General features: G+C 42.4%; 1 protein-coding gene across 2 annotated transcripts; it reads right to left on the bottom strand.

The window, feature by feature from the left end:
• Nucleotides 1-1,088: 1,088 nt before the first annotated feature.
• On the bottom strand, nt 1,089-26,625 carry LOC121549066 (claudin-20-like). 2 transcript variants are annotated; one of them, XR_005996733.1, is made up of 5 exons: nt 25,681-25,894; nt 19,351-19,405; nt 5,505-5,594; nt 5,262-5,301; nt 1,089-1,662 (listed from the first exon to the last, which is right to left on the bottom strand). XR_005996733.1 is itself a non-coding variant. In XM_041860884.2 (4 exons), exon 4 carries the CDS (start codon nt 18,655-18,657, stop codon nt 17,716-17,718), a length of 942 nt encoding a protein of 313 aa, XP_041716818.1. In that variant the 5' UTR covers nt 18,658-18,808; nt 19,351-19,405; nt 25,681-25,783; nt 26,080-26,625; the 3' UTR covers nt 16,169-17,715. The 2 variants fall into 2 exon arrangements, 1 of the variants encoding a protein (XP_041716818.1); XM_041860884.2 differs by lacking the exons at nt 1,089-1,662; nt 5,262-5,301; nt 5,505-5,594 and adding exons at nt 16,169-18,808; nt 26,080-26,625 and having other exon boundaries at nt 25,681-25,783.

Genomic DNA, 26,625 nt, shown 5'->3' with positions numbered 1-26,625 from the left:
ACCTCTCCCTCAACGTGATCAAGACAAAGGAGATGATTGTGGACTACAGGAAAAAAAGAGGACTGAGCACGCCCCCATTCTCATCGACGGGGCTGTAGTTGAACAGGTTGAGAGCTTCAAGTTCCTTGGTGTCCACATCACCAACAAACTATCATGGTCCAAACACACCAAGACAGTCGTGAAGAGGGCACGACAAAGTCTATTCCACCACAGGAGACTGAAAAGATTTGGCATGGGTCTTCAGACCCTCAAAAGGTTCTACAGCTGCACCATCGAGAGCTTCCTGACTGGTTGCATCACTGCCTGGTATGGCAACTGCTCGGCCTCCGACCGCAATGGGCTACAGAGGATAGTGCGTACGGCCCAGTACATCACTGGGGCCAAGCTTCCTGAGGAAGGCCCTAAAAATGGTCAAAGACTCCAGACACCCTCCGCACGGCAAGCGGTACCCGGAGCACCAAGTCTAGGTCCAAAAGGCTTCTTAACAGCTTCTACCCCAAAACCATAAGACTCCTGAACTGCTAATCATGGCTTTCCACCCCCTGTTTTACGCTGCTGCTACTCTCTGTTTATTATCTATGCATAGTCACTTTAACTCTACCCACATGTACATATTACCTCAATTAACCTGTGCCCCCACACATTGACTCTGTACCAGTACCCCCTGTATATAGCCTCCCTACTGTTATTTTATTTTACTGCTGTTCTTTAATTATTATTATTGTAATTTTTTACTTCACTTATTTTTCTTAAAACTGCATTGTTGGTTAAGGGCTTGTAAGTAAGCATTTCACTGTAAGGTCTACACCTGTTGTATTCGGCGCCTGTGGCAAATAAAATGTGATTTGATTTGTAGTGATTCAGGCATTCAGATAGTGAAAACTGAAGCGTTTGAAGCTCTCGCCCAAAGCCTGTTGGCTTGGACATAAACCCTCTGATCAATCAAATATGTGCTTATTCTTATCATTAAAAGTCTGTAGTAGTACAATCAAGCTGTTTCCAAAGTTTACTGATGATAAATTCAACCCTAGCTAAAAGCCTATAGATCTATTTATTAAAAATGAAGTTCACCACTTTACATTTTTACATTTGAGTCATTTAGCAGACGCTCTTATCCAGAGTGAGTGCATACATTTATTTATTTTCATACTTTGAGTCCTAAATTGTATTGAGAACATTGTGTAATATGTTTAAGGGAAGTTTTATGATTGTGATTCCAAAACAAAAATGGCAAAACGGCCACTGCCCTCAATTAAAAGCCCTTCTGAACAATTCACATTGTCCTTCTGCATGCTAGTGCTCATCAAGCTTTCCAGCAAGGACAGCTCTTGCCCCAAAACAAAATCGATCTTGCTCTGTGTAATGTCGTAAGGCCTCCACGATCAGTTCCTGCTCATGTGAGTAGAACTTCTTGGTAGTGAAGACATCATCCTCAATGTACCGCTTCTCTTCACACACCCGCTCTCTGAGGGAATGGAGCACAAAAAGCCTTTGCTTTAGGTGAAAGCGCTGTCCACCTGCACTGCATCCTCATACACCAGGGTCTGTGGGAGCTGTGAGGACAAACCTTGTCTCCTCAGGGTGTAGTCCTTCACATTTTTTTTATGCTACTACTGACCATGGCAAGCCTTTTGGACAGGCAGTTGGCAATACCTTGACCATCTATTGATAACAGATAAAACAGACAAAAAAATATATGTTAAAGGTAATCCAATCTAAACAAAAAAACTTTCAAAAATGACAAAAGTTGTTATACAATTACTCTATTAACATCTAACAATAGATCATTAGTAACAGAAACCAAGTTCAGAAACAGCTAAAAATAAAAAGTATTATTGTGTTTGTCCACCCAGAAATATCATAGAACTGATATGAGTTGACTTGTCCTTATTGTTGAATATATACAGTGGGGAGAACAAGTATTTGATACACTGCCGATTTTGCAGGTTTTCCTACTTACAAAGCATGTAGAGGTCTGTAATTTTTTATCATAGGTACATTTCAACTGTGAGAGACGGAATGTAAAACAAAAATCCAGAAAATCACATTGTATGATTTTTAAGTAATTAATTTGCATTTTATTGCATGACATAAGTATTTGATACATCAGAAAAGCAGAACTTAATATTTGGTACAGAAACCTTTGTTTGCAATTACAGAGATCATTCGTTTCCTGTAGGTCTTGACCAGGTTTGCACACACTGCAGCAGGGATTTTGTCCCACTCCTCCATACAGACCTTCTCCAGATCCTTCAGGTTTCGGGGCTGTCGCTGGGCAATACGGACTTTCAGCTCCCTCCAAAGATTTTCTATTGGGTTCAGGTCTGGAGACTGGCTAGGCCACTCCAGGACCTTGAGATGCTTCTTACGGAGCCACTCCTTAGTTGCCCTGGCTGTGTGTTTCGGGTCGTTGTCATGCTGGAAGACCCAGCCACGACCCATCTTCAATGCTCTTACTGAGGGAAGGAGGTTGCTGTCCCCTTTGCAGAAAAGCATCCCCAAAGAATGATGTTTCCACCTCCATGCTTCACGGTTGGGATGGTGTTCTTGGGGTTGTACTCATCCTTCTTCTTCCTCCAAAAAGCTATATTTTTGTCTCATCAGACCACATGACCTTCTCCCATTCCTCCTCTGGATCATCCAGATGGTCATTGGCAAACTTCAGACGGGCCTGGACATGCGCTGGCTTGAGCAGGGGGACCTTGCGTGCACTGCAGGATTTTAATCCATGACGGCGTAGTGTGTTACTAATGGGTTTCTTTGAGACTGTGGTCCCAGCTCTCTTCAGGTCATTGACCAGGTCCTGCCATGTAGTTCTGGGCTGATCCCTCACCTTCCTCATGATCATTGATGCCCCACGAGGTGAGATCTTGCATGGAGCCCCAGACCGAGGGTGATTGACCGTCATCTTGAACTTCTTCCATTTTCTAATAATTGCGCCAACAGTTGTTGCCTTCTCACCAAGCTGCTTGCCTATTGTCCTGTAGCCCATCCCAGCCTTGTGCAGGTCTACAATTTTATCCCTGATGTCCTTACACAGCTCTCTGGTCTTGGCCATTGTGGAGAGGTTGGAGTCTGTTTGATTGAGTGTGTGGACAGGTGTCTTTTATACAGGTAACAAGTTCAAACAGGTGCAGTTAATACAGGTAATGAGTGGAGAACAGGAAGGCTTCTTAAAGAAAAACTAACAGGTCTGTGAGAGCCGGAATTCTTACTGGTTGGTAGGTGATCAAATACTTATGTCATGCAATAAAATGCAAATTAATTACTTAAAAATCATACAATGTGATTTTCTGGATTTTTGTTTTACATTCCGTCTCTCACAGTTGAAGTGTACCTATGATAAAAATTACAGACCTCTACATGCTTTGTAAGTAGGAAAACCTGCAAAATCGGCAGTGTATCAAATACTTGTTCTCCCCACTGTATATATACAGTACCAGTCAAAAGTTTGGACACACCTACTCATTCCAGGGTTTTTCTTTATTTTTTTTACTATTTTCTACATTGTAGAATAATAGTGAAGACATCAAAACTATGAAATAACACATATGGAATCATGTAGTAACCAAAAAAGTGTTAAACAAATCAAAATATATTTTACATTTGAGATTCTTCAAAGTAGCCACCCTTTGCCTTGATGACAGCTTTGCACACTCTTGGCATTCTCTCAACCAACTTCATGAGGTAGTCACCTGGAATGCATTTCAATTAACAGGTGTGCCTTGTCCTTCTTCATGCACTTGAGCCAATCAGTTGTGTTGTGACAAGGTAGGGGTGGTATACAGAAGATAGCCCTATTTGGTAAAACACCAAGTCCATATTATGACAAGAACAGCTCAAATAAGCAAAGAGAAACGACAATCCATCATTACTTCAAGCCATGAAGGTCAAACTTTAAAAGTTTCTTCAAGTGCAGTCGCAAAAACCATCAAGCGCTATGATGAAACTGGCTCTCATGAGGACCGCCACAGGAAAGGAAGAACCAGAGTTACCTCTGCTGCAGAGGATAAGTTCATTAGAGTTACAAGCCTCAGAAATCGCAGCCCAAATAAATGCTTCAGAGTTCAAGTAACAGACACATCTCAACATCAACTGATCAGAGGAGACCACGTGAATCAGGCCTTCATGGTCGAATTGCTGCAAAGAAACTACTACTAAAGGACAGCAATAAGAAGAAGAGACCTGCTTGGGCCAAGAAACACGAGCAATGGACATCAGACCGGTGGAAATTTGTCCTTTGGTCTGGAGTCCAAATTTGAGATTTTTGGTTCCAACCGCTGTGTCTTTGTGAGACGCGGTGTGGGTGAACGGATGATCTCTGCATGTGTATTTCCCACCGTAAAGCATGGAGGAGGAGGTGTTATGGTGTGGGGGTGCTTTGCTTGTGACACTGTCTGTGATTTATTTAGAATTAAATGCACACTTAACCAGCATGGCTACCACAGCATTCTACAGCGATACGCCATCCCATCTGGTTTGGGCTTAGTGGGACTATCATTTGTTTTTCAACAGGACAATGACCCAATACACCTCCAGGCTGTGTATGGGGTATTTTACCAAGAAGGAGAGTGATGGAGTGCTGCATCAGATGACCTGGCCTCCACAATCACCCGACCTCAACCCAATTGAGATGGTTTGGGATGAGTTGGACCGCAGAGTGAAGGTAAAGCAGCCAACAAGTGCTCAGCATATGTGGGAACTGCTTCAAGACTGTTGGAAAAGCATTCCAGGTGAAGCTGGTTGAGAGAATGCCAAGAGTGTGCAAAGCTGTCATCAAGGCAAAGGGTGGCTATTTGAAGAATGTCAAATGTAAAATATATTTTGATTTGTTTAACACTTTCTTGTGTACTACATGATTCCATATTTGTTATTTCATAGTTTTGATGTCTTCACTATTATTATACAATGTAAAAAATAGTAAAAATAAAGAAAAACCCTTGAATGAGTAGGTGTGTCCATACTTTTGACTGGTAGTGTATATAATCTGCATATTTTCTCATCAGGCCACAGAGGAACCTCAGTTCTAGCACCAGACTGAAGGTTCCCTCCAGATTGGTCCTCAATCTGTTATTCTGCAGTCTGTGGAGTGCAGTATGGAAGAGACTGCTGGTGGGGGCCCATCGATGGAGGATGCTGTTCTTCCTCTCCATTGTCTTGAGTATTCAGTAATCAGAAAGGTTCTAAATACTTTCACCAGGGAGATCAATTATATTCATTGATCTAACAATTGCACTGTTAAAAACTAACTGAGAAAGTACCTCTCGAACAGCTGTTCCATCTCCACTTTCCTGCTGTGCCCTGAAAAAAAAAAATGGATTAGAGAGGGCATAAAATAATGTATGCCGAAAAATAACAACTTTATTTAGTCATTTGAAATGAATGACATACAATCCCTAATGGTGTCCAGTGTTGTTCCTAAAACATAACAACAGTGACAGATGTGACAACATTTCTAATCAATACTGAAATACTATGCTTATATTATTGACACAATGGTTTACCTGGAAGAGACCGTGACATTTCTGCCATTTCCCTTTCTGCCTCTGTTGCAACTTCTGTTGCTCGGGAAAACCTCTGTGGCAGACAGTCCACTAAAACAAAAAAACTGGAAATGTTAGGAACATCACTAGAGTCAACCAGCATCCAACAAATCCAATACATACATTTAAAACTGTATGTTCAATAAGCACAACTTTTATTTTGAAACTATCAGACCATGATTTCCGTTTCTTTTACGCCTGTTACGTAGGGGTGAAAAAACAGACTGCTGCAACCTGACTTGCTGAAGGCGATATGCAACATGCGGAAATAGCATTTAGCAAGTTGGTGGAAAATGGTGTTTCATAAAGAAAGTATGCATATTTTCAGTCTTCTCGCCATTAAATGGAGTTAACGAGGCAATCGAAGCCTTTGCAGCCTGAATGGAGAACGTTTTAAGTACGAACCAGTCGCCGGGGACATAAGTGTACTACCGGCTGGGCACACTAAGCCCAGACGATAGTGGAGATCCATAGCGCCCACTGCGGCTGCCCAGGCTGGTGGTTGATCAGCCGTGGTTGAGCTCCAAACATCTGATGTTGCTCTATGTTTCAAGATACAGCTTGGACCAGGGTTGTTAGTGTTCATTCTGTTAGTCCTTGAAACGCACTGACAAGGTGTATCCTCTGTTTCTCCCATATCTGCGACAGTTCCACTGCGAAGACTCAAAACATTTCCTCTATTCAAAACCGAGAACTTGCCGCGCTAACTAAAAAGTTTTATGTGTGTAGGTAATCAACGTTAAAACAGTTTACCAGCTAGCCACGAAGAAATAGCCAATTTTCTTCTCGCGAACAATCGATCTGTGTTGCATGCATTTTCTTCTTCGATGAGGTTTAACAGCGGTTGGCATCCAATCAATGTTGCGTTACAGCCACCAACTAGACTGGGGTATATACAGTGGGGCAAAAAAGTATTTAGTCAGCCACCAATTGTGCAAGTTCTCCCACTTAAAAAGATGAGAGAGGCCTGTAATTTTCATCATAGGTACACGTCAACTATGACAGACAAATTGAGAAAAAAAAATCCAGAAAATCCCATTGTAGGATTTTTAATGAATTTATTTGCAAATTATGGTGGAAAATAAGTATTTGGTCACCTACAAACAAGCAAGATTTCTGGCTCTCACAGACCTGTAACTTCTTCTTTAAGAGGCTCCTCTGTCCTCCACTCGTTACCTGTATTAATGGCACCTGTTTGAACTTGTTATCAGTATAAAAGACACCTGTCCACAACCTCAAACAGTCACACTCCAAACTTCACAATGGCCAAGACCAAAGAGCTGTCAAAGGACACCAAAAACAAAATTGTAGACCTGCACCAGGCTGGGAAGACTGAATCTGCAACAGGTAAGCAGCTTGGTTTGAAGAAATCAACTGTGGGAGCAATTATTAGGAAATGGAAGACATACAAGACCACTGATAATCTCCCTCGATCTGGGGCTCCATGCAAGATCTCACCCCGTGGGGTCAAAAAGATCACAAGAACGGTGAGCAAAAATCCCAGAACCACACGGGGGGGACCTAGTGAATGACCTGCTGAGAGCTGGGACCAAAGTAACAAAGCCAACCATCAGTAACACACTACGCCGCCAGGGACTCAAATCCTGCAGTGAGAGACGTGTCCCCCCTGCTTAAGCCAGTACATGTCCAGGCCCGTCTGAAGTGCATTTGGATGATCCAGAAGAGGATTGGGAGAATGTCATATGGTCAGATGAAACCAAAATATAACTTTTTGGTAAAAACTCAACTCGTCATGTTTGGAGGACAAAGAATGCTGAGTTGCATCCAAAGAACACCATACCTACTGTGAATCATGGGGTTGGAAACATCATGCTTTGGGGCTGTTTTTCTGCAAAGGGACCAGGACGACTGATCCGTGTAAAGGAAAGAATGAATGGGGCCATGTATCGTGAGATTTTGAGTGAAACCCTCCTTCCATCAGCAAGGGCATTGAAGATGAAACGTGGCTGGGTCTTTCAGCATGACAATGATCCCAAACACACCGCCCGGGCAACGAAGGAGTGGCTTCGTAAGAAGCATTTCAAGGTCCTGGAGTGGCCTAGCCAGTCTCCAGATCTCAACCCCATAGAAAATATTTGGAGGGAGTTGAAAGTCTGTGTTGCCCAGCGACAGCCCCAAAACATCACTGCTCTAGAGGAGATCTGCATGGAGGAATGGGCCAAAATACCAGCAACAGTGTGTGAAAACCTTGTGAAGACTTACAGAAAACGTTTGACCTGTGTCATTGCCAACAAAGGGTATATAACAAAGTATTGAGAAACTTTTGTTATTGACCAAATACTTATTTTCCACCATCATATGCCAATAAATTCATAAAAAATCCTACAATGTGATTTTCTGGATTTTTTTTTCTATTTTTGTCTGTCATAGTTGACGTTTACCTATGATGAAAATTACAGGCCTCTCTCATCTTTTTAAGTGGGAGAACTTGCACAATTGGTGGCTGACTAAATACTTTTTTTCCCCACTGTATATATATACACGCATAAAAAACCCACGACCCAATTCCACTATTTAAACCTATGTAGTCCTACCTCAGGCCAACGGCCTGGAAGGATGGGACACCACCATTCAACACACGCTCTTCTGACATCAAATCTCGCACACCAAATATTTATCTGCAGCTGCCACCACAACCTCTATTTTCTGTGACTTACTTCCATCCCTGCGGTACAGTTGATAACCATTGCTAAGAAGCCAATCTTACTGAAGCATATATCACTCGTTGGCCTATCCCTCTGTACTGGCACAGATCTACTACTCACACGAATCCTCTCAGGATCCCTCCCCCCTTGACCGACCCATTTTCCTCTACTTTCTTCACTGCCTCAGCACTACTCTAACCCTGGTAACCTCAAACTGCCTTTCTTGCACCCTGCCACTTCTGATCCCCAGCCCCATGGGCACCCCTACAATTAACACATACCACTTGTTTCCCCAATACTACACATTACTTTGTCTCATGCACTTCTCACACCTAGGAACCTCCCTCCTACACACTGCTGCCACATTTCCATAAGCTTGACACCTGTAACAACGTAATGGATTCGGCACAAAAGCTCATAAGGGATAACTGAAATATCCTAACATCACGTCGGGCAAAGACTCAACATCAAAACTCAAAAGAACAGACAATGACTCTTCTGTTTCCCCATTCACGCCACCCTGTCTGTGTTGCACCAAACGACGAGCATCACAAACACCTGGAATCTTCCCCTTCAGTTGGTCCACTTTCACATTTACCGCTTCCTCGGTAATCACTCCTTTCAATGGCGCCCTTATTGCATGCATTTTTCTGGATGATTTCTCTTTTTCTATTCGCGCCGTCGCGAGTCACGTGGGTCATGGCTGGATGGGATACAGTTTATGTCAAATTGACATAAAAATTTATGTCAAATTGACATGTGTAAGTTCTCCTAACCTGCTACGAAAAAATGTCCGAAATGCCACTATCTTCTGCCACCATGGTGCTGGTTAAGTATGACAAGGTTGCTAACCTCGTATATATATAAACTTGTTCCTATAGCTCAATGGTCGCTAACTTTACTTTGGCTTTCAAAGGTTGACCAAACCGATCTAATATTAAAGAAAGTGGCCACTGTGTCATTCTTTTCAGGATTTTCTGATCGAGTCATGTAATCAGAATATTTTTCTGATTGAAGCCAGAGAGGAAGAGGCGAAGCCAATATATTAGATCATCTTTGTTGAAGCACGCACATGCTAGCCTTGGTTAGCCATCTAGCGCTTAGCTAGCTAACTATGTCCCTCGATCAACTTGCCAAATGTAAGCTACACCTGAAATGTCTATAAGTAATTAAAATGTATTATTCTACGGCACGTGCACCAGCTTTTGTGTAGGCCTACTGGTAGAACATTTAAACAAGTCTATATTCAGTGTGTATATGCACCTGCAGTTATTGTGTGTGCAAAAAGTGCATGCAATCAAATAAGTCATGCCTCAATTTTATTTTAGATTCAAGAGGACTGCTCAGAGAATGACAGAAAGCCATGAGAAATAACAGTAAACATGCCGTCCTCCACGAATGATGCTGCGGGAATCTGCAGAACACAGTTAATTCCATCTGAAGGCTTTGATCCTCAGTGGCAGTAGGCCAAGGCCCTCTCTAAGGAAAACAACAGCACTAATTGTATACCATTGAAAGATAATGGATGGCTGCTTGCAGGAAATAAATGTTTTATGTTTTGGTGTAGCCAGGTTGGATTAACTGGAATAGCATTTATTAGGCTATACATGCTTGTTGTTTCCTATGGCTTGAATTCCCCAAGTTAAACCCCATAGTCAAGATTGCATTGGAAATGTTATTGGTGAATTGTAAGAGTTCTTGGTGAGCAAGAATCCAAGATGTCTTCAAGTATCCCCACAAAATGGAAGTTGCTCAATTAAATATCTTCATAAAGAACAGAAACAAAAGAGACATACAAACATATTTGTGTAGTGGTAGTATAAATTATATAGGCCATAAAGTTGTCTTATACTGAATAGGTGAATTTAGAGTTTAATCATACATAATTTGCTGACTCAAACATGTTTTCGCTTCCCTTAATTCCTCCAGTTTTAGTTGGGGTCATTCAAGATACCAAATGCTTAGGAGCAAGGATTCACTACGTTGGCATCGTCATGTAATGCCCCTAGGGTAAGCAGAATCTCAATATACCACAGTGCTACAGTAAGTTTAAAAAAAAATATGATATGCACTGCCTTCAGAATGAAATACAGACAGAGTGTAGGCAGCAAGAACATCGAAAAAAAGATTTAAGATGCGTTTTTACTGCTTCTGTGATACATTGCATGCATGGGTACTGCACAGTTATTGCTGTTGTCTGTCATAGTGGAACATCCACAGAACTAGAATTCTATGTCCATGGGAATATTAGACCTCAGAGAGAATTCTCTTGACACTGTAGAGCTGTGGTGATTGCAACTTGCACTCCATTACCCAAATCCTGTTCACTGTGAGGAACTTTTCCATTGGGGCTTTCACTTCAATGCACTAAAACAGTTGATGATGGCTGACTGTTATTTGGTTTCACACCTTCGCTATGATGCAGAGCGTCCATTTATTCCACAAAATGTACTGCTGTGTGATTGTATTAGTTTAGTAGACGTGTGAATACTAAGCAGATATATGGTGAAATCCCAAGGGATGTTATTGATCCAGAATAATGAACTGGTGATGTCTTCTCATAGGTGTAATCATACGTTTGTCTACTTTTTGGATGTGCTCGGTGTAAATCATATGGATTGAGAGATGTATTTATTTTTATTTTTTTTTCATTAAAAAATGACTAAATAATTACTTTAATTATTATCAAAGAAAATTACAATAATACATCTTTGGTTTTGCCTAAGTATTGTTAGTACAGTCGTGGTCAAAAGTTTTGAAAATGACACAAGTATTGGTCTTCACAAAGTTTGCTGCTTCAGTGTTATGATATATTTTTGTCAGATGTTACTATGGTATACTGAAGTATAATTACAAGCATTCCATAAGTGTCAAAGGCTTTTATTGACAATTACATTAAGTTTATGCAAAGAGTCAATATTTGCAGTGTTGATCCTTCTTTTTCAAGACCTCTACAATCCTCCCTGGTCAATTAACTTCTGGGCCACATTCTGACTGATGGCAGCCCATTCTTGCATAATCAATGCTTGGAGTTTGTCAGAATTTGTGGGTTTTTGTTTGTCCACCCTCCTCTTGAGGATCGACCACAAGTTCTCAATGGGATTAAGGTCTGGGGAGTTTCCTGGCTATGGACCCAAAATGTCGATGTTTTGTTCCCAGAGCCACTTAATTATCACTTTTGCCTTATGGCAAGGTACTCCATCATGCTGGAAAAGGCATTGGTCGTCACCAAACTGTTCTTGGATGGTTGGGAGAATGCTCTCGGAGGATGTGTTGGTACCATTCTTTATTCATGGCTGTGTTCTTAGGCAAAAATGTGAGTGAGCCCACTCCCTTGGCTGAGAAGCAACCCCACACATGAATGGTCTCAGGATGCTTCACTGTTGCGGTGGCATGACACAGGACTGATGGTAGCGCTCTCCTTGTCTTCTCCGGACAAGGTGTTTTCCGGATGCCCCAAACAATCGGAAAGGGGATTCATCAGAGAAAATGACTTTACCTCAGTCCTCAGCAGTCCAATCCCTGTACCCTTTGCAGAATAACAGTCTGTCCCTGATGTTTTTCCTGTAGAGAAGTGGCTTCTTTGCTGCCCTTCTTGACACTAGGCCATCCTCCAAGTCTTTGCCTCACTGTGCGTGCAGATGCACTCACACCTGCCTGCTGCCATTCCTGAGCATGCTCTGCACTGGTGGTGCCCCGATCCCGCAGCTGAATCAACTTTAGGAGATGGTCCTGGCGCTTGCTGGACTTTCTTGGGCGCCCTGACGCCTTCTTCGCAACAATTGAACCTCTCTCCTTGAAGTTCTTGATGATCCGATAAATGGTTGATTTAGGTGCAATCTTACTAGCAGCAATATCCTTGCCTGTGAAGCCCTTTTTGTGCAAAGCAATGATGACAGCACGTGTTTCCTTGCAGGTAACCATGGTTAACAGAGGAAGAACAATGATTTCAAGCACCACCCTCCTTTTAAAACTTCCAGTCTGTTATTCTAACTCAATCAGCATGACAGAGTGATCTCCAGCCTTGTCCTCGTCAACACTCTCACCTGTGTTAACGAGAGAATCACTGACATGATGGCAGCTGGTCCTTTTGTGGCAGGGCTGAAATACAGTGGAAATGTTTTGGGGGGATTAAGTTCATTTTCATGGCAAAGAGGGACTTTGCAATTAATTGCAATGCATCTGATCACTCTTCATGACATTCTGGAGTATATGCAAATTGCCATCATCAAAACTGAGGCAGCTGACTTTGTGAAAATTAGTATTTGTGTCATTCTCAAAACTTTTGACCACGACTGTAGGTGATAGGGCTGGCAGCTAATTAGAAAACAACACAGAAGAAACGTATCTAGGGGAAAAATGAAAAGCACCCTTGTGGCACAAAATGAATCGAATTGATTAATTAGATGGGCATTGCACCAAGCGAGATGATTAACCATAAACACTGTGTGTACTGTGTGTGTGTGTGTGAGTGTGTGTGTGACACAGTGCTCAGCTGTTTGTGCATTGAGCTGATTTGATGCCTGAGTGAACCCACTGTAAGAGTATGTAGATTTTCATTTGGACAAGCCTGACTCCCAGTCCCAGCAGAGCCCACCGCCTGACTAGCCTCATATCACATGCTCCTATTATCTGTAGGTGTTGGAAGTCAGAGCACGGACAGACAACAAAGAGCAATATTAAAGGGAGGGAAGATCAAGTTTGACAGAATCTGATGATGTGCAAGTCAAGCTATTGAAACCGCTTGGAAAGGAGAGGAACAGAGACGTTAAATTTAAATCACATCCTTTAATCTGGTTGTCAAAAAAATATTACGTATTTTCTTCCTTCACGTATGGATTTATTTCCATTCTTGTACAGAGAAAAAGCAACAATTTTATTTGTTTTGCAGAGTAACAGGCTTTTGCTTTAATGAAACACACAGGCTTTTGCATTGTTGCACCGATTATTATGCCCATGCACATCCATTGTTTTGAGCGAGAGAGGCAGACTAGGATATTGCAGTCATGATGTTTTGTTACAGTTATGTACATCCCATTCATCTTCATTGTAGTAGGCATTGGTCTCTCCGACATCCTTTATGAAACAAGTTGACAGCTTAACAAATCTCTCTATTTTTTTTTAGCAATTTCGAACAATTAACATTCAAAAACATTCTTAACAATAGCTCAAATTGAAATGACTTGTGGATTGACAATCACATGGAAACATTATTTTAATAAGAACCTGATATCCACAGTAAATTCACACACTAAAGTTATGCCCTGAATCATAATAAAGCAAACCATTCTTAAAGAGAAAAAATAAATATAAACCATATTTAATCAAAGAGTTCACATTCCCTCTTTAAAAAGCAAAAGCACAAGCATTATCAAGCATTATTTTTAAGCATTATTCTAGAATCTAGCCTAGATATTTGTATTCCATGTTGCAAACATGAATATCGATAAGAGCATAGTAAAGTATTGGTTCTCTGAGACATCAACTGTACTTAGACTTTCCTCTCTGATCACAGGCAGAATTACATTTTAGATTTTTTGCGGGGAAAGTCAGCTTTGTGAAACAAACACTTTCAGATTAGGAAACATTTTCCCAGTAGAGCCCTTGTAGTTATTTTGTTCACTCACATACAGGTAGTGAAAAATACAGAGCATATATCCTGTCAAGTGAGGCAAACACACAACAACACAAAAAACCTACAAAAAAACATCTGGATTTTTCTTGCCATAATCTAGAAAAAAGGGTTCCAAAATGGTTCTTCGGCTGTCCCCATAGGATCACCTTTTTTGTTTCCAGGTAGAACCCTTTTGGGTTCCATGTAGATTAGAACCCTCTGTGAATGACACAAGGGCACACACCGTAAAGATGATTGGGTACAAGACCCTTTTACCCTCGCAGCTAGAGAGGGAGGGAGGGAGCTAGGGGGAGAGGCAGATAGAGGAAGGACGAGAGTGTGTGTGTGTATCTCTGTCTGTGTGTGTGTTCAGGGGGGTGCAGTAAATGAGTAGTGTGCATCTAGCCGTAGCGAGGCGATAATGGCAAAACAAAGAGGATCATTATCTCCGACAGCCTGCGCTGCCATGCACTGGCGGACTTACCATTAGGCAGAAGAGGAAATTGCCTCAGGCCTCACATCATCAATGGGCCTCATGAGCTGGGCATAAAACATTTAAAAAATATATATATATACTACCCCATAATCCGCTCTAGGCATAATAAAAATAAAAAATCCCCATCAAAATCTGTCTGTTTAAGTTAGCGATATCTGTTTTTTTGCATGGGCTGCGTCTCAATCCAACGTATCCGTCACCGATTTTAATGTCTATGATCCGCCAGCCTTCCGCAACTGTGGTGGAAGGTGGCCGACCTACAGCGGTGTTTGTCAGACCAGGAGACATCCCGAAAATCGTCTTCTCACAAAAACATCTGTAGCATCCGAGCGGTTTGGGCTACACACTAATATGACCCCTCTATGGAAAGATGAGACTCTAAATTTTGCTCTACCCCATAAGTGTAACGGGACTTACCAGGAAACTGGTACCCGGCCAAAAAAAGTCATGGAAGTGAATAGGGCATTTCCACTAAAAAGGTTTACGGGTAATTCCACAGTAAACCTTTTTTTTCTTTCTGAGGTTTCTTATATATCTCAGATATAGGACAGACACTTTAAAACATACACTGTGTGTAAAAAACATAGATTGACCAGGTGAATCCAGGTGAAAGCTATGAAAGTTAAATCTACTTCAATCAGTGTAGATGAAGGAGAGGAGACAGGTTAAAGAAGGATCTTAAAGCCTTGAGACAATTGAGACATGGATTGTGTATGTGTGCCATTCAGAGGGTGAATGGGCAAGACAAAATATTTAAGTGCCTTTGAACACGGGGTATTGTAGTAGGTGCCAGGTGCAACGGTTTGTGTCAAGAACTGCAGCGCTGCTGGTTTTTTCACGCTCAACAGTTTCCCGTGTGTATCCAGAATGGTCCACCAGCCAAAGGACATCCAGCCAACTTGACATGACTGTGAAAAGCATTGGAGTCAACATGGGCCAGCATCCCTGTGGAACGCTTTCAACACCTTGTAGAGAACATGCTCCGACGAATTGAGGCTGTTCTGAGGGCAAAAGGGGGGTGCAACTCAATATTAGGAGTCCTTTTACTATCTGTTTTTCTATGTATGAATCTGTTATTCAGTGCGTTTCTATGGGCTAGTAGCAGTAAGACCAAATCCAAATTTTCATGAAATATTTTTTTTATATATATATTTTTTTTATACCTACAGGGGTCTTAAAATACAAAATAAAATAGCTAAATTATCCTTGGTATGACCATCTTAAAACAATTCCATATGTTAGCTTAGTAGAAACCCAGCCCCAGGCACCTAGACTCTAGGGGGATACAATACACATTTCTTTAGTAAAAAGACAGGTGCTGCTGATAATGCTACTATCATCGTCAAGGCCGAGGCAGATTTATGTGTAGCCCTATAGAAAGTCTACACCCCCTTGACGTTTTTTCACATTTTGTTATGTTACAAAGTGGGATTGAAATAGATTTGATTGTAAAAAAAAAAAAAAATAATTGATCTACACAAAATACTCCATAATGTCAAAGTGAAAAGACAATTCTACACATTTGTACAAATTAATACAAATGTAATAACTAAAATATAGTTGTTGCATTAGTATTCACCCCCTTTGTTTTGGCAAACCTAAATTAGTTCAGAAGTAGAATTTGGCTTAACAAATCACATATGGACTCACTCTGTGTTAAATATGTACGCAACAAAGCGCTAAAGTAATACTGCAAAAAAACAAGGTAAAGGAATGAAAGTTTTGGCCTAAATGCAAAACCTTATGTTTGGGGCAATCCAACACAACACATCACTGAGTAACTGCCTCCTTATTTTCAAGCATGGTGGTGGCTGCATCATGGTATGGGTATGCTTGATATCGGCAAAGACTGGGGAATCTTTCAGGGGGGTGGGGGGGTACTTATCTAATCAAGGAATATTAGTGTTTACATTTTCGTTAATAAATAAATAAATATATTCTTCCACTTTGACATTACAGAGCATTTTGTGTAGATTGTTAACAAAAAACTACAATTACATCCATTTTAATCCGACTTTGTACCACAATAAAATGTGCAGAAATCCTAGGGGGGTGTAGATTTTATATATACACTGTATCTGATGCTGTCTGGACAAAAATATTATGGCATGTCATATAATAAGGCAGAGGGGCACTGTTTTACTCGCTCGGATGCTTATTCCGATGAGATCGTTTCAGCCACTTGCGAATTTAAGGAAAGTTGGTGGGTGTACAGTGCACTGTTCGGATGCTGGAATTATTTTAGATGAACATGCGAAGCTACCCTACTTTTGAAGTGATTTGTTTGACAATCAGATGAAAACATCATAACTGGTTGTGTTCATGGCACATTAAAAGGTAATACATTTTTACAGTTAAAATGTCTTTACTATAAATCCCATTCATGTTTTTTTAGGAGGAGGGCTCAGACTGGCCTCTGCCCCTGCTGCCATGCACCTTATTCCCCTCCACGACTAGGAAAATATGGACTGGATGTGTGTGTATGGTGTTGGTGGGGATCTGAACTCCCTTTCACTTCTTTAATATTCTCTAATTCTCCTTTACAAACAGTTGAAGTTCTACAAACAAATTCTAGGCACAAGCGTTGGTAGCTATGTTTCAGTAACTACTCTGCATTCAACTGCATTATTTAACAAGCTACAGATAATTTAACAAGCTGCATTATTTAACAAGCATGCTAAGGAGACTGAATATCAATCAGTCTGTTTATCTTTTGAAAAATATTATTATTTTAATCTCACAAGGCAAATGGGGTTTAAGAGATACAAGCTTGCAAAGAATGGCTTTTACATGTCTTTTTCAGACATATCGACACTACTCACTGGTCACAGACGTCAATTCAACGTCTATTCCACGTTGGTTGAAATGACGTGGAAACAACGTTGATTCAACCAGTGTGTGCCCAGTGGGTAACTTACTATGCAAAAGTAATGATGTCATATTATTAGCAGCTAATTATCCTCAGCACTTTCTTTCTCATTGAAACCTTTGGTATGGAAAAGCCTCCGCATCCGTTTTTAAAGGAACTTGTCACAGGATTTACAGTACTTGTGCTGCGCTTGTGCATTTTTATGACACCTCTCCTCTACCCTCCCTACCCTACCCTACCCTTGTGTCTTTCCGCCCACCACAGCAGCAGTCAAGGAGGCATTTGCCCCAGGATTCTGGATCCACAAGCTGCCTTTCTCCAAGACTTTGGGAATACCTTTACTGCTTGCGCTTGCAGTAGCGAGAGAGGAGATGAGAGGGGGTGATAAGGCTGTCAAAGTCATTACCCTCCTTCATCAACCTTTTTTTCTCCTCCACTTGATCCCTCTCACAAAGGCAGCCAGTAGATTGTCCTCAGGATTCTCCCCCCACCCCACTAACAAGAGCAGGGTTTAGGGATAAAACATATTAAACGTAGTCCTGCAGGCTGTAGCCAGCCCGGGCGTCTTTTGGAGGGACTCTGGATGGAGAGTAGAACTGTTGCGTTCCCTTGTCTTCATGTAGAGGCTTCTCCTGTAGAAGCTTCTCCTGCTGGATTTTGTCAGCTGCTTGGGCCTCATCCTGGGGCCCTTTGTCACCCCGGTGTAGCTGCTCGCGGCTCGACTGCTCATTAGGCGACGTCTGCTGTTCAAAGTCCTTCTGCTCCCGTTGCAGTTGCTCCCGCAGCATCAGGTCACGCTGGAGCTGGTCGCGCTGTAGTTGCTCCTGGTTTATCTGCTGCTGCAGTAGTTTGTCAGGAAAGGTGGTAGAGGTGGATGTTGAGGTGTAGTCCAACTGCCCCGCTCTTTTCTCAGGACACGACAAACAAAAGATGACCCCGCCGGCCAGCAGGAAGCCGGCAGAGACAAAGGTCATGTACACGGCCCCCCCAGGCTCGTATTTACTGCTCTCAGGTACGTTGGAGTCCAGGAAGGTAGTGATTACCTCATTGGTGAACCAGGAAGCGGGCACCAGGCAGAGGATGCCAGCCAAGATGAAGCAACCCCCCGCCGCGATGGCTGCGTGCCCCTTTGCCCGGTGACTGCCCCCCCAGCGGGTACATTTGAGCCCCAGGGCGGCGAGACAGAGGCCCAGGCAAGCCATCATGCACGACAGAACCATTGTTGTCCGGGCGGTCTGCAGGTAGGCAGGCAGCGAAAGCACAGAGTACTTCAAGGTGCAACTGAACACCCCGGTGCTGTACCAGGTGCAGTCCATCCACAGCCCCTGCATCTGGGAGATGGCGGTCATGATGTTGGAGCCCACGTCAGCGCTCACCTTCCAGTTGGGCAGCAGCGTGGCCACAGTGGCGCCCAGGACACCCAGCAGCGCCAGGGCAAAGGCGAGGATCTGCATGGCGGAGGACGCCATCGGCGAGTTGCGAGTCCCCTCCTCTCCGGCACGGCGCCACCCTCACCTTGCGGTGGCCTGAGCCTGGCTCCTTGGCTCCGTCTCTCCCTATCACCCCGGTGCAGGCGCGGGTCCTGACAGCAGATAATTCCTCAGTGCAGGCTCCAGTGGGCTGCGATAAAAAGCGAAATGAGAATTGAACTGGGCGAGCAAGCGTGACGATCAGACGGATGAGGCACAAGGGCTGGTAATGTGGGGAGAGGAGACTGCGCTTTGCTCTTTTTTTCTCCTTCTTTTTAGGGGGGGGAAGCATGTGAGGGCGCTTTCTGTTTGCCTGTATTTTGACTCTGCATCCCTGGCTTTGTATGACTGAGTTTTGTGGTATTCATTTAAAGGCTCAATTATGTGCATTTAAAGCTGCAGTGTCCTTCCTCTGAAAGTGGGTTACTTTTTTACAGCAAGCAGCTAGTTTACTTCACTTCAGCCGTCAGGTAAATGCTGGTTCTATACAAAAAACTGAATATATACAATATCTCTCATTGAAACATGCATAAGCTATTTCAAATAAATTGTCATTTCTTAAATTCTTTACTCTGTCTTCTTTATGTTAGTGACGTTCTGACATTGATGATAATGTAAATGCATTGTTAAAGTGAATAAGTGCATAGTTTGTCTGTAATGCAGTGCTTCGAGAGAGAAAAAAAGCACCCTTACCTTTTGTGTGTCTTGGACAGCGTGCCATGGTGCGTCAGTCTCTTCTCAATGTTGTCTGGGCACAAAAGAGAAAAAATAACAACAATAAAATAGGGTGAGCAGCTTAGCGATTTGCACTTCCTCCTTCCATCTCCTTAGCAACAGAACATACAATTCCATCCTTTTCAGTGTCCCATAAAATACGTGCCAGCCACACATCCTTGTTGCCTTTGAGCTACATCTCCACTAAGGAGAACTGAGTGGTGGACTGAGAGAAATGTGGTGTGAGAGTGGTTAAAGAACTAGACTAACCTGAAGGTCATTGATTTAGATCAAGCTAATGTCCTCTCAGCAAAGGGGCAGCCAGAGAATGTGATAAAATACAGTAATAAGCAAATATTTTTCATCACGGCAATATTTGAATGTCTGACTGAAATGAACAGTTCAAGATTTGTTGGTGTTCCTTTAATTGGTTCAATATATCATTTAGACAGCCGAGAGTATTGAGGTTTGATTTGACATTGGTGCTCGCTCGGTGGTGGCTTTGTGTGTTTCGTCAATCGTCACTCAGAGCACAATAGAAACCGACAGATGACAAAGACCTGCATCCCCATCCTTTTGCCTTGCAGCCAATACGAAGGTGTCGCCCTTCAAGTGACCGCATGAACTATGGCCGACTGCAATGCACAGATAAGACTGTGAACAGCCCCCTCCTTTTGTGGAGATGGAACACACACAGGGAACACACACAGCAGTATCCCAACAACAGTTACACAACCTATCCGTATAGTAATCCTGTGTCTATATATTCACACACTGTGACAGCAAAAAGAAAGCACCCTATCGTGGCAGACCTGCCCCAACAGGAACCATTACCAGAGGGCTGAACATAAAGGCTGCCCATAGGGCTTTGACCAAATGTAGTGCACTACATAGGGAATAGGGTGCCATTTGGGACGCAGAAAATATCAATTTTCCTACCCCCTCCCCAGGCCCCTATCAGACTCTACCACTACCAAACTGCCTCCCCTACCACGCTTCCCTTATCTGTCCTGTGTGGAGAGAAAGACTACATTAATTTGAAAAATAGGAAAATAGTACTGGAAGAGAAGCAATCATTTGACCTTAGCCAGTCCTCGTATTCCCATTATCCCATTACATTATCTGTTCCAGACCGGTGATGGCAGGTAGCAGGCCCCCTCCCAGGCCTATACCTTGCCACCCCCTGAGGGGGGAGTGTGGAGGGTAAATGCCACCGTGATCATTACCACAGCTGTAGTCCTCATTAGGAGACCCCATCCATTCCTAAAGGCACACAGATCCTCTACATTCCACCACCACCCTACCCCCAAGAACAGCAGCATCCGGAGGTGAATGACCGCAGGAGTGGGTTTAATGGACCCCCTAGAGTCGATGTCCACGCCCCCACGGAAATCGAATTAGCAAAATCCCCATAAAAATCTGTCTGTTTAACCTTGAGATATGCGTTTTTTTGCATGGGCTGTGTCTCAATCCACTGCATCCGCCGATGTCAGCCTTCCGCATCTGTGGTGAAAGGTGGCAGAGCTGCATTGGTGTTTGTCAGACCAGGAGACATTCCGAAAATCGGCTTTCTCACGAACACGTCTGTAACATTTGAACGGTTTGGCCTACAAACTATTATGACCCCTCTATGGAAAGATGAGACTCTCATGAACACGTTGGTGTTCTACGAACCCCACAAGCATCGCGTATGAAGTCGGTACTGCCGAACTGCCAACTTCTGTCTGTAGTGTCCGAACAATTGTTTTGCTCTAGGACGCCCACAAGCCTCATCTGAAGTTAGCCCAGGACCAGTTAAAAAAATGTTAGTGCCTAAAAAAGGGGATAAATGTGTGAAAATATATATAAATAATGTCCTAATCTTTCTTATATCTCTCAGCTATAGGACAGACACTTCAAAACAAACTTCCTTTTGATAATTTTTTTGACTTTTTGTTTTTCCGTGTATTAATATTTTATTCAACGTGTTTCTATAGGCTAATAGCAGTAAGGCCAAATCCAATGTTTCATCAAATAATTTTTTTATATATTTTTTTTGGATACCTAAATGGGTCCTAAATTCAAAATCAAATAGCTAGATGATCCTTGGTATGACCATCTTAAAACAACTCCATATGTTAGCTTAGTAGGACCCTCCCTCCCGCCCCCAGCGTAGACTCTAGTTGGAGGACCAACTTTGGGCCTCCTGCCTCAGACAGAAAGTCACATTGAAGTCATTAAAATTGTAGAATTGTAGGCTTTGTGTGTGTGAGTGTGTGTGATGTGAGAGGACATGGCAGGCTATTAAAAGCATGCAGTTCCATATATTTGTCCCATATATTTGTCCCAGACTTGGATTTGGAGTTCTCATCTGAAATGTGTTTCTTCCCAAGGCTGTATGTTGTATGGAATTCTCCTCCATTACGTTGTCAAAAGTTTACTAAGTACACAGGCAGGCAAGGTCATGCAGTTTCCCCAGAGTGACCCTAAGGACAAGTAAACATCTACTAACACAACATCGCTACAAGGTGAACAGAACATTAATGTTATGTGATGTCTGTGGTTAATAGGATATTTTTAATAAACTCCTTTCGATAGATATTTACCATATGAGCAGACTATAAAGTCCTTTACCAGCCTAACCCTTTGAGTGTGTAGTGTATTGTATTTGATGCATGTTTAGCCTGGGCTGAGAGGGGAGCGTGGGAAGAGGAGGGCTGGCTCGCAAATGGTTCCCTATTCACTTTATAGTGCACTACTTTTGACCAGAGCCCTGATCAAAAGTAGTGCACTATAAAGTGAATAGGGTGTAATTTGGGACGCAGACGAGGAGGGAGATGGGAACCAAGGCAACTCTCAGTAGAGCAGTGTTATTCTAGGTCTAGGTTCATGGCCTCCACTAAGCGGAGAAGTAGCTGCTGATGTGTAGGCTAGCTTTCAAAAGGAACATTCTACTACTTCTTCTTTACTTTTGCTTGTTTACTTTTCACTCCCATCATTCCTATGTGACAGTAGTACTGTGTTGTACTGAGGAGATGTTGTCAGGGATGGATCAAAATGTACAGAATGGTTCAATTTCAGTCAAGGGGAGGGTTTAGTATTTTTTAAATATAGTCCAGGGGAGGGTCATGTCATTTATAATTGATGAAATGTCAATATTTCTCAGTGTTTTAGAATTCATTTCTTATTAGGCTATATATCGATGTGTGCCCGATGCCACCCCTCATCTCTGATTCTCCGCTGGGTGCGCAATATCAAGTGCGACTATAGGCTATTTAGTGTGGTCTCAATGAAATTATCCAATGATGAAATTATCCATGAAACTTGAATCAGCATCGTGGCACAATCAATTGGAAATGGACAGCTCATGGTGCTGAAAGTAGGCACATTTGAATAGGCATAATACATTCAAACCATCTTCATTTTAATTTGACTTTACTACCAACAAGAGGGCTTTGTGTTGGAGCCTATTTAAGAAATAAGAGGTAGGCCTACCTGTTTGACAAAAGAAATTAGGCTATCGGCTGAAATATCCATACATTTGTCATTGAATTCCTCCACCCACTATACACTCTTTAAATAGCATACCTATGTGTCAGTGAAAGGCTGTTAAGTTAAAACTATCGAATTGAGGGGGTATGCCATAGGCCTACCTTTTATTAAAGAAAATGGCAAAAAGCACAGGCCTACCCCTTGTTAGCTTAGGATTTTGAAGAAAATATAACAGATCCGATTATATAATAAAAATGTATAATGTTTAGTTTTCTGCTCAATCTGATTGGGTGGGCCTGGCTCCCCAGTGGGTGGGCCTGTGTCCACCCAGGCCCACCCATGCCTACACCCCTGCTATAACAGCACTTTGGTCCACAATGCTTTATGCTAGAAACAAAACTGTAAAATACCCGAGAAAGACGTGGCTCCGATGCATATGGGAATGCCATTGTTTAGTCTCTTTGACATTCAGAGGCTGAGCTACAACTTTCTATATCCGAGGAGACAGAAAATACACTTGGAAAGGAATCTAATTCTGTCACTATCAATTGATTAAGCTATTCACTTTCTGTACAATAAAAGATGATTAAACCCAGACAGCCTTTAGGGAAACACTTGTGACCTTCTCTTGTTGGGTTAAGCTACGGAAGAAGAGTAGCCAGCATTTAAACATTTTCTGTGTCGATAGGCCTACTCTGACTGGGCAGGCCTAAATTTAAATATGATAAGATGAACACATAGGCCTATCTTTCTGTCCATTCTTAGCCTGTAATTTCGGTAATTTGTGTGTAGATTCTGCTATAATGTAAAATGACATAGATTTGCATGAAATGTTTATAGAAGGACATTTTTTCTCGGACCTGCAAATAAGATAGATTTATGCAATGCTTTTACTATAAAGGACATCTTTCCACCCCTACTCTTGTATATGGTGGTCTGCGAACCCACAACCTTCTGGCCTACAGCCCTGTGCCCTATCAAAATGATTGTGTTACCATATAATGCTTACAGGCTCTGGTCTGTACTAGGAGTGAGGGAAAATGGTAGACATGTTCTCTGCTATCCACTTTGTTTTAATAATGATTTTGGTTATAGAGGAGGGTCACTTGCTTTTTTTCAAGCTTTCAGGGGGGGTTTATGTAAAATATATTTTGCTGACGGGAGGGCTATTCATTTTCATTTCAGAGAGGTCCGACTTTCTCTATGTAACCCTTATTATAAATAACGTTCACTCCCTTATTGCTCTTCCCAATATTGCTCATTACTGTATACTCATCTAAGATTGATCATGTTTAATGGTGGAAGATGAGCATAACTGAGGACCATCGTTGGGCACTGACAGACTGTTGGCAATAATTCTGTTGGCACTTCCAAAGAGGAATACAAATTCAAAGCCAAAAGTACATTTATGTAATGATGGTGTAGAAGGAGGCCCTACCCAGAATTCATTGCCTGTTTGTTAGAAGTCTTTAAAAAAAAGAAATGTTGAAATTGGTCAGATAGCCAAATAGTTTTTATAGGCTTGTAATGAAGATACTGCACGACTAGTCTGGTATTAATTACAGGTTTCTGTTCTGCTTATTGTTCCCTCTTTAAAGCGTTGTTCATACAAGCACATAAAAAACCCTGTGTTGAGCTCATTCAGCAAATCTATTTTTAAAGGGAAAAAGTTATTAGCAGCAGACTAACAAATACCTATTGAAGTATTTTAGCTAAGAAACAAATGTAAGAAACATATTTTCTTCTTAGATATCCCTTTATGTGCAGACCCTATGGTCTGGTGGTCTAGGCACATGTATGCAACCCTTAAGACTAGGATTCAATCCCTGTCTCCACCCTTCCTAATCTGTCTCCCCTGCTGTTTCTGATCTGAAATGCCCTAAAGATATATATTATTAGAAGTCCCTTTATGATTACCAAATTCACTGATGTTTGCTGGGATGACAAGCTGTCCAGCAATGAGAAATGTTGCATTGGAGTGCTGTTAGAATATTAATTTGTGATACTAGGCAACTAGGCTATTTGTTGCTTTCCATTTTCATTGCTAAACTACACCACTCTCAGATGAAGTTGGAATAGCAAAACTCCACAGCCAGAGAAGGGGAAAAGGGAACTTCTTATGTAATAAGGATTAACTAAAGGTATTAAGCCTTATCACCCTATTGCAGTCGCCAGAACACCAGGTGAAATGGGATTTCTGAGTTGAGAGTTCATTCCATAGGCTGAAATATTTGAGCATGAGCAGCCTGGAGGAATCAACCCTCCCGAAATCATCAAACAGACAGGAATATAAATTACAGATTTACTCCCACAGTCAAGAGGCAATGCCCTCACTATTTTATCACCAATGAGGCATCACCATGAAATGATTAATGACAGGCTCCTAAGGTCATTGACTGTTTTCGCACAGCATATACAATCAATGTGGATGGTTAAATAACTAGGTGTTTAGAAATTCTATTCTCTCTGAAAAATTCAATTCATTGCCATGACATCTGAGTAATGGAATGAGGATGGAAATGATGGAACCCATTTCCGGCTCCCTGATTGGATAAGCCATAATAAGGAAGTTACATTAGCTGGGATGGAAAGTGCAACTAAACAAGCTGTCAAAAAAGTTCTTTGAACAAGGATGATGTAAATCTATCTCGTGTTACTCAACATGTCCAAGCTGCTAACAGATGTGGTAGTGTACACAAACTGTCATCCATAGACATATCTCAGTCCAACTGTAGATTACTGTGAATAGATGTGGTCCATATTTTCAAACAATGGCAGTCTACCTAATGTGTTGTAATCAAGCTCACATGAGAATGAGAGAAGAAAGAGGACACTTACCGCTATTCTATCCATCCAGTCGCACAACTCTCAATGGAACGTTTCTCCTTTGCACAAACACACGCGTATGTGAGTATGTCAGGTCAGCGAGTGCTAGTTGAGGCTTGAACAAAGAAAAAAACAAGCCTGGTCACAAGTACAGTATCCCAACACTGGTCATCTGTGATGGAGCTCCTAGATTCCAAGTATCTCTCTCTCCCACAGTAGTACCCAAACCCCCCCTCTCTCTCTCTCTCTCTCTCTCTCTCTCTCTCTCTCTCTCTCTCTCTCTCTCTCTCTCTCTCTCTCTCTCTCTCTCTCTCTCTCTCTCTCTCTCTCTCTCTCTCTCTCTCTCTCTCTCCTCCCCCTCCCCCCCTCCCTCCCTCTCTCCCTCTTCAGTTTGCTCCTCAATTCATGCACCTTGGCGAGGTAGCGGCAGAGTTCCCTTCCCTTTGCGCTGTAGGTCCAGGAGGATCCCAGTCATATCATCTAAGAATGGCAGGAGGCAGGAGTCGGCTGATCCACTAATGGCTGAAGAGACCCAGCTGCGTTGGAGCATGCCAGAGAGCAGAGCACACCTGCCTGCCTGTCTGTTGGTCTGTGTTGCTGCTGCTGTGGTCTTTGTGGAACGGCAATCCCCCTCTATTGTTCTGGGTAGAAAAAAGAGCACGAGGCGGACAGACAAGAGAGTCTAGTGGTGCTGTAGTAGGCAGGCAGAGGGAGTTCTGAGAGGAGGAGGAGGTCCAGGCACTGCCTTCAACAGTGTGTCAGTGGGCTGTGGTATCTGTGGAGCCCAGCCTCCAGTCCTTCTGCACTCTGCCCTCAGAGATAGATCCACATTCAGCCATTGCCCATTCCTCTGTCATCCACTCCTCCTTTAATCCACCCACTGCTGAGACCAACATTTACTTATTTTCCAAGGCCTTTTTTTGTGAAGAGTAAGCAGTAGGCATACTGAAGTGTGTT

The sequence above is a fragment of the Coregonus clupeaformis genome, chromosome 33 (genome assembly GCF_020615455.1).
Source record: "Coregonus clupeaformis isolate EN_2021a chromosome 33, ASM2061545v1, whole genome shotgun sequence".
In the NCBI taxonomy this organism is placed as follows: domain Eukaryota; kingdom Metazoa; phylum Chordata; class Actinopteri; order Salmoniformes; family Salmonidae; genus Coregonus; species Coregonus clupeaformis.
This window is presented reverse-complemented; position numbering and strand designations above follow the sequence as displayed.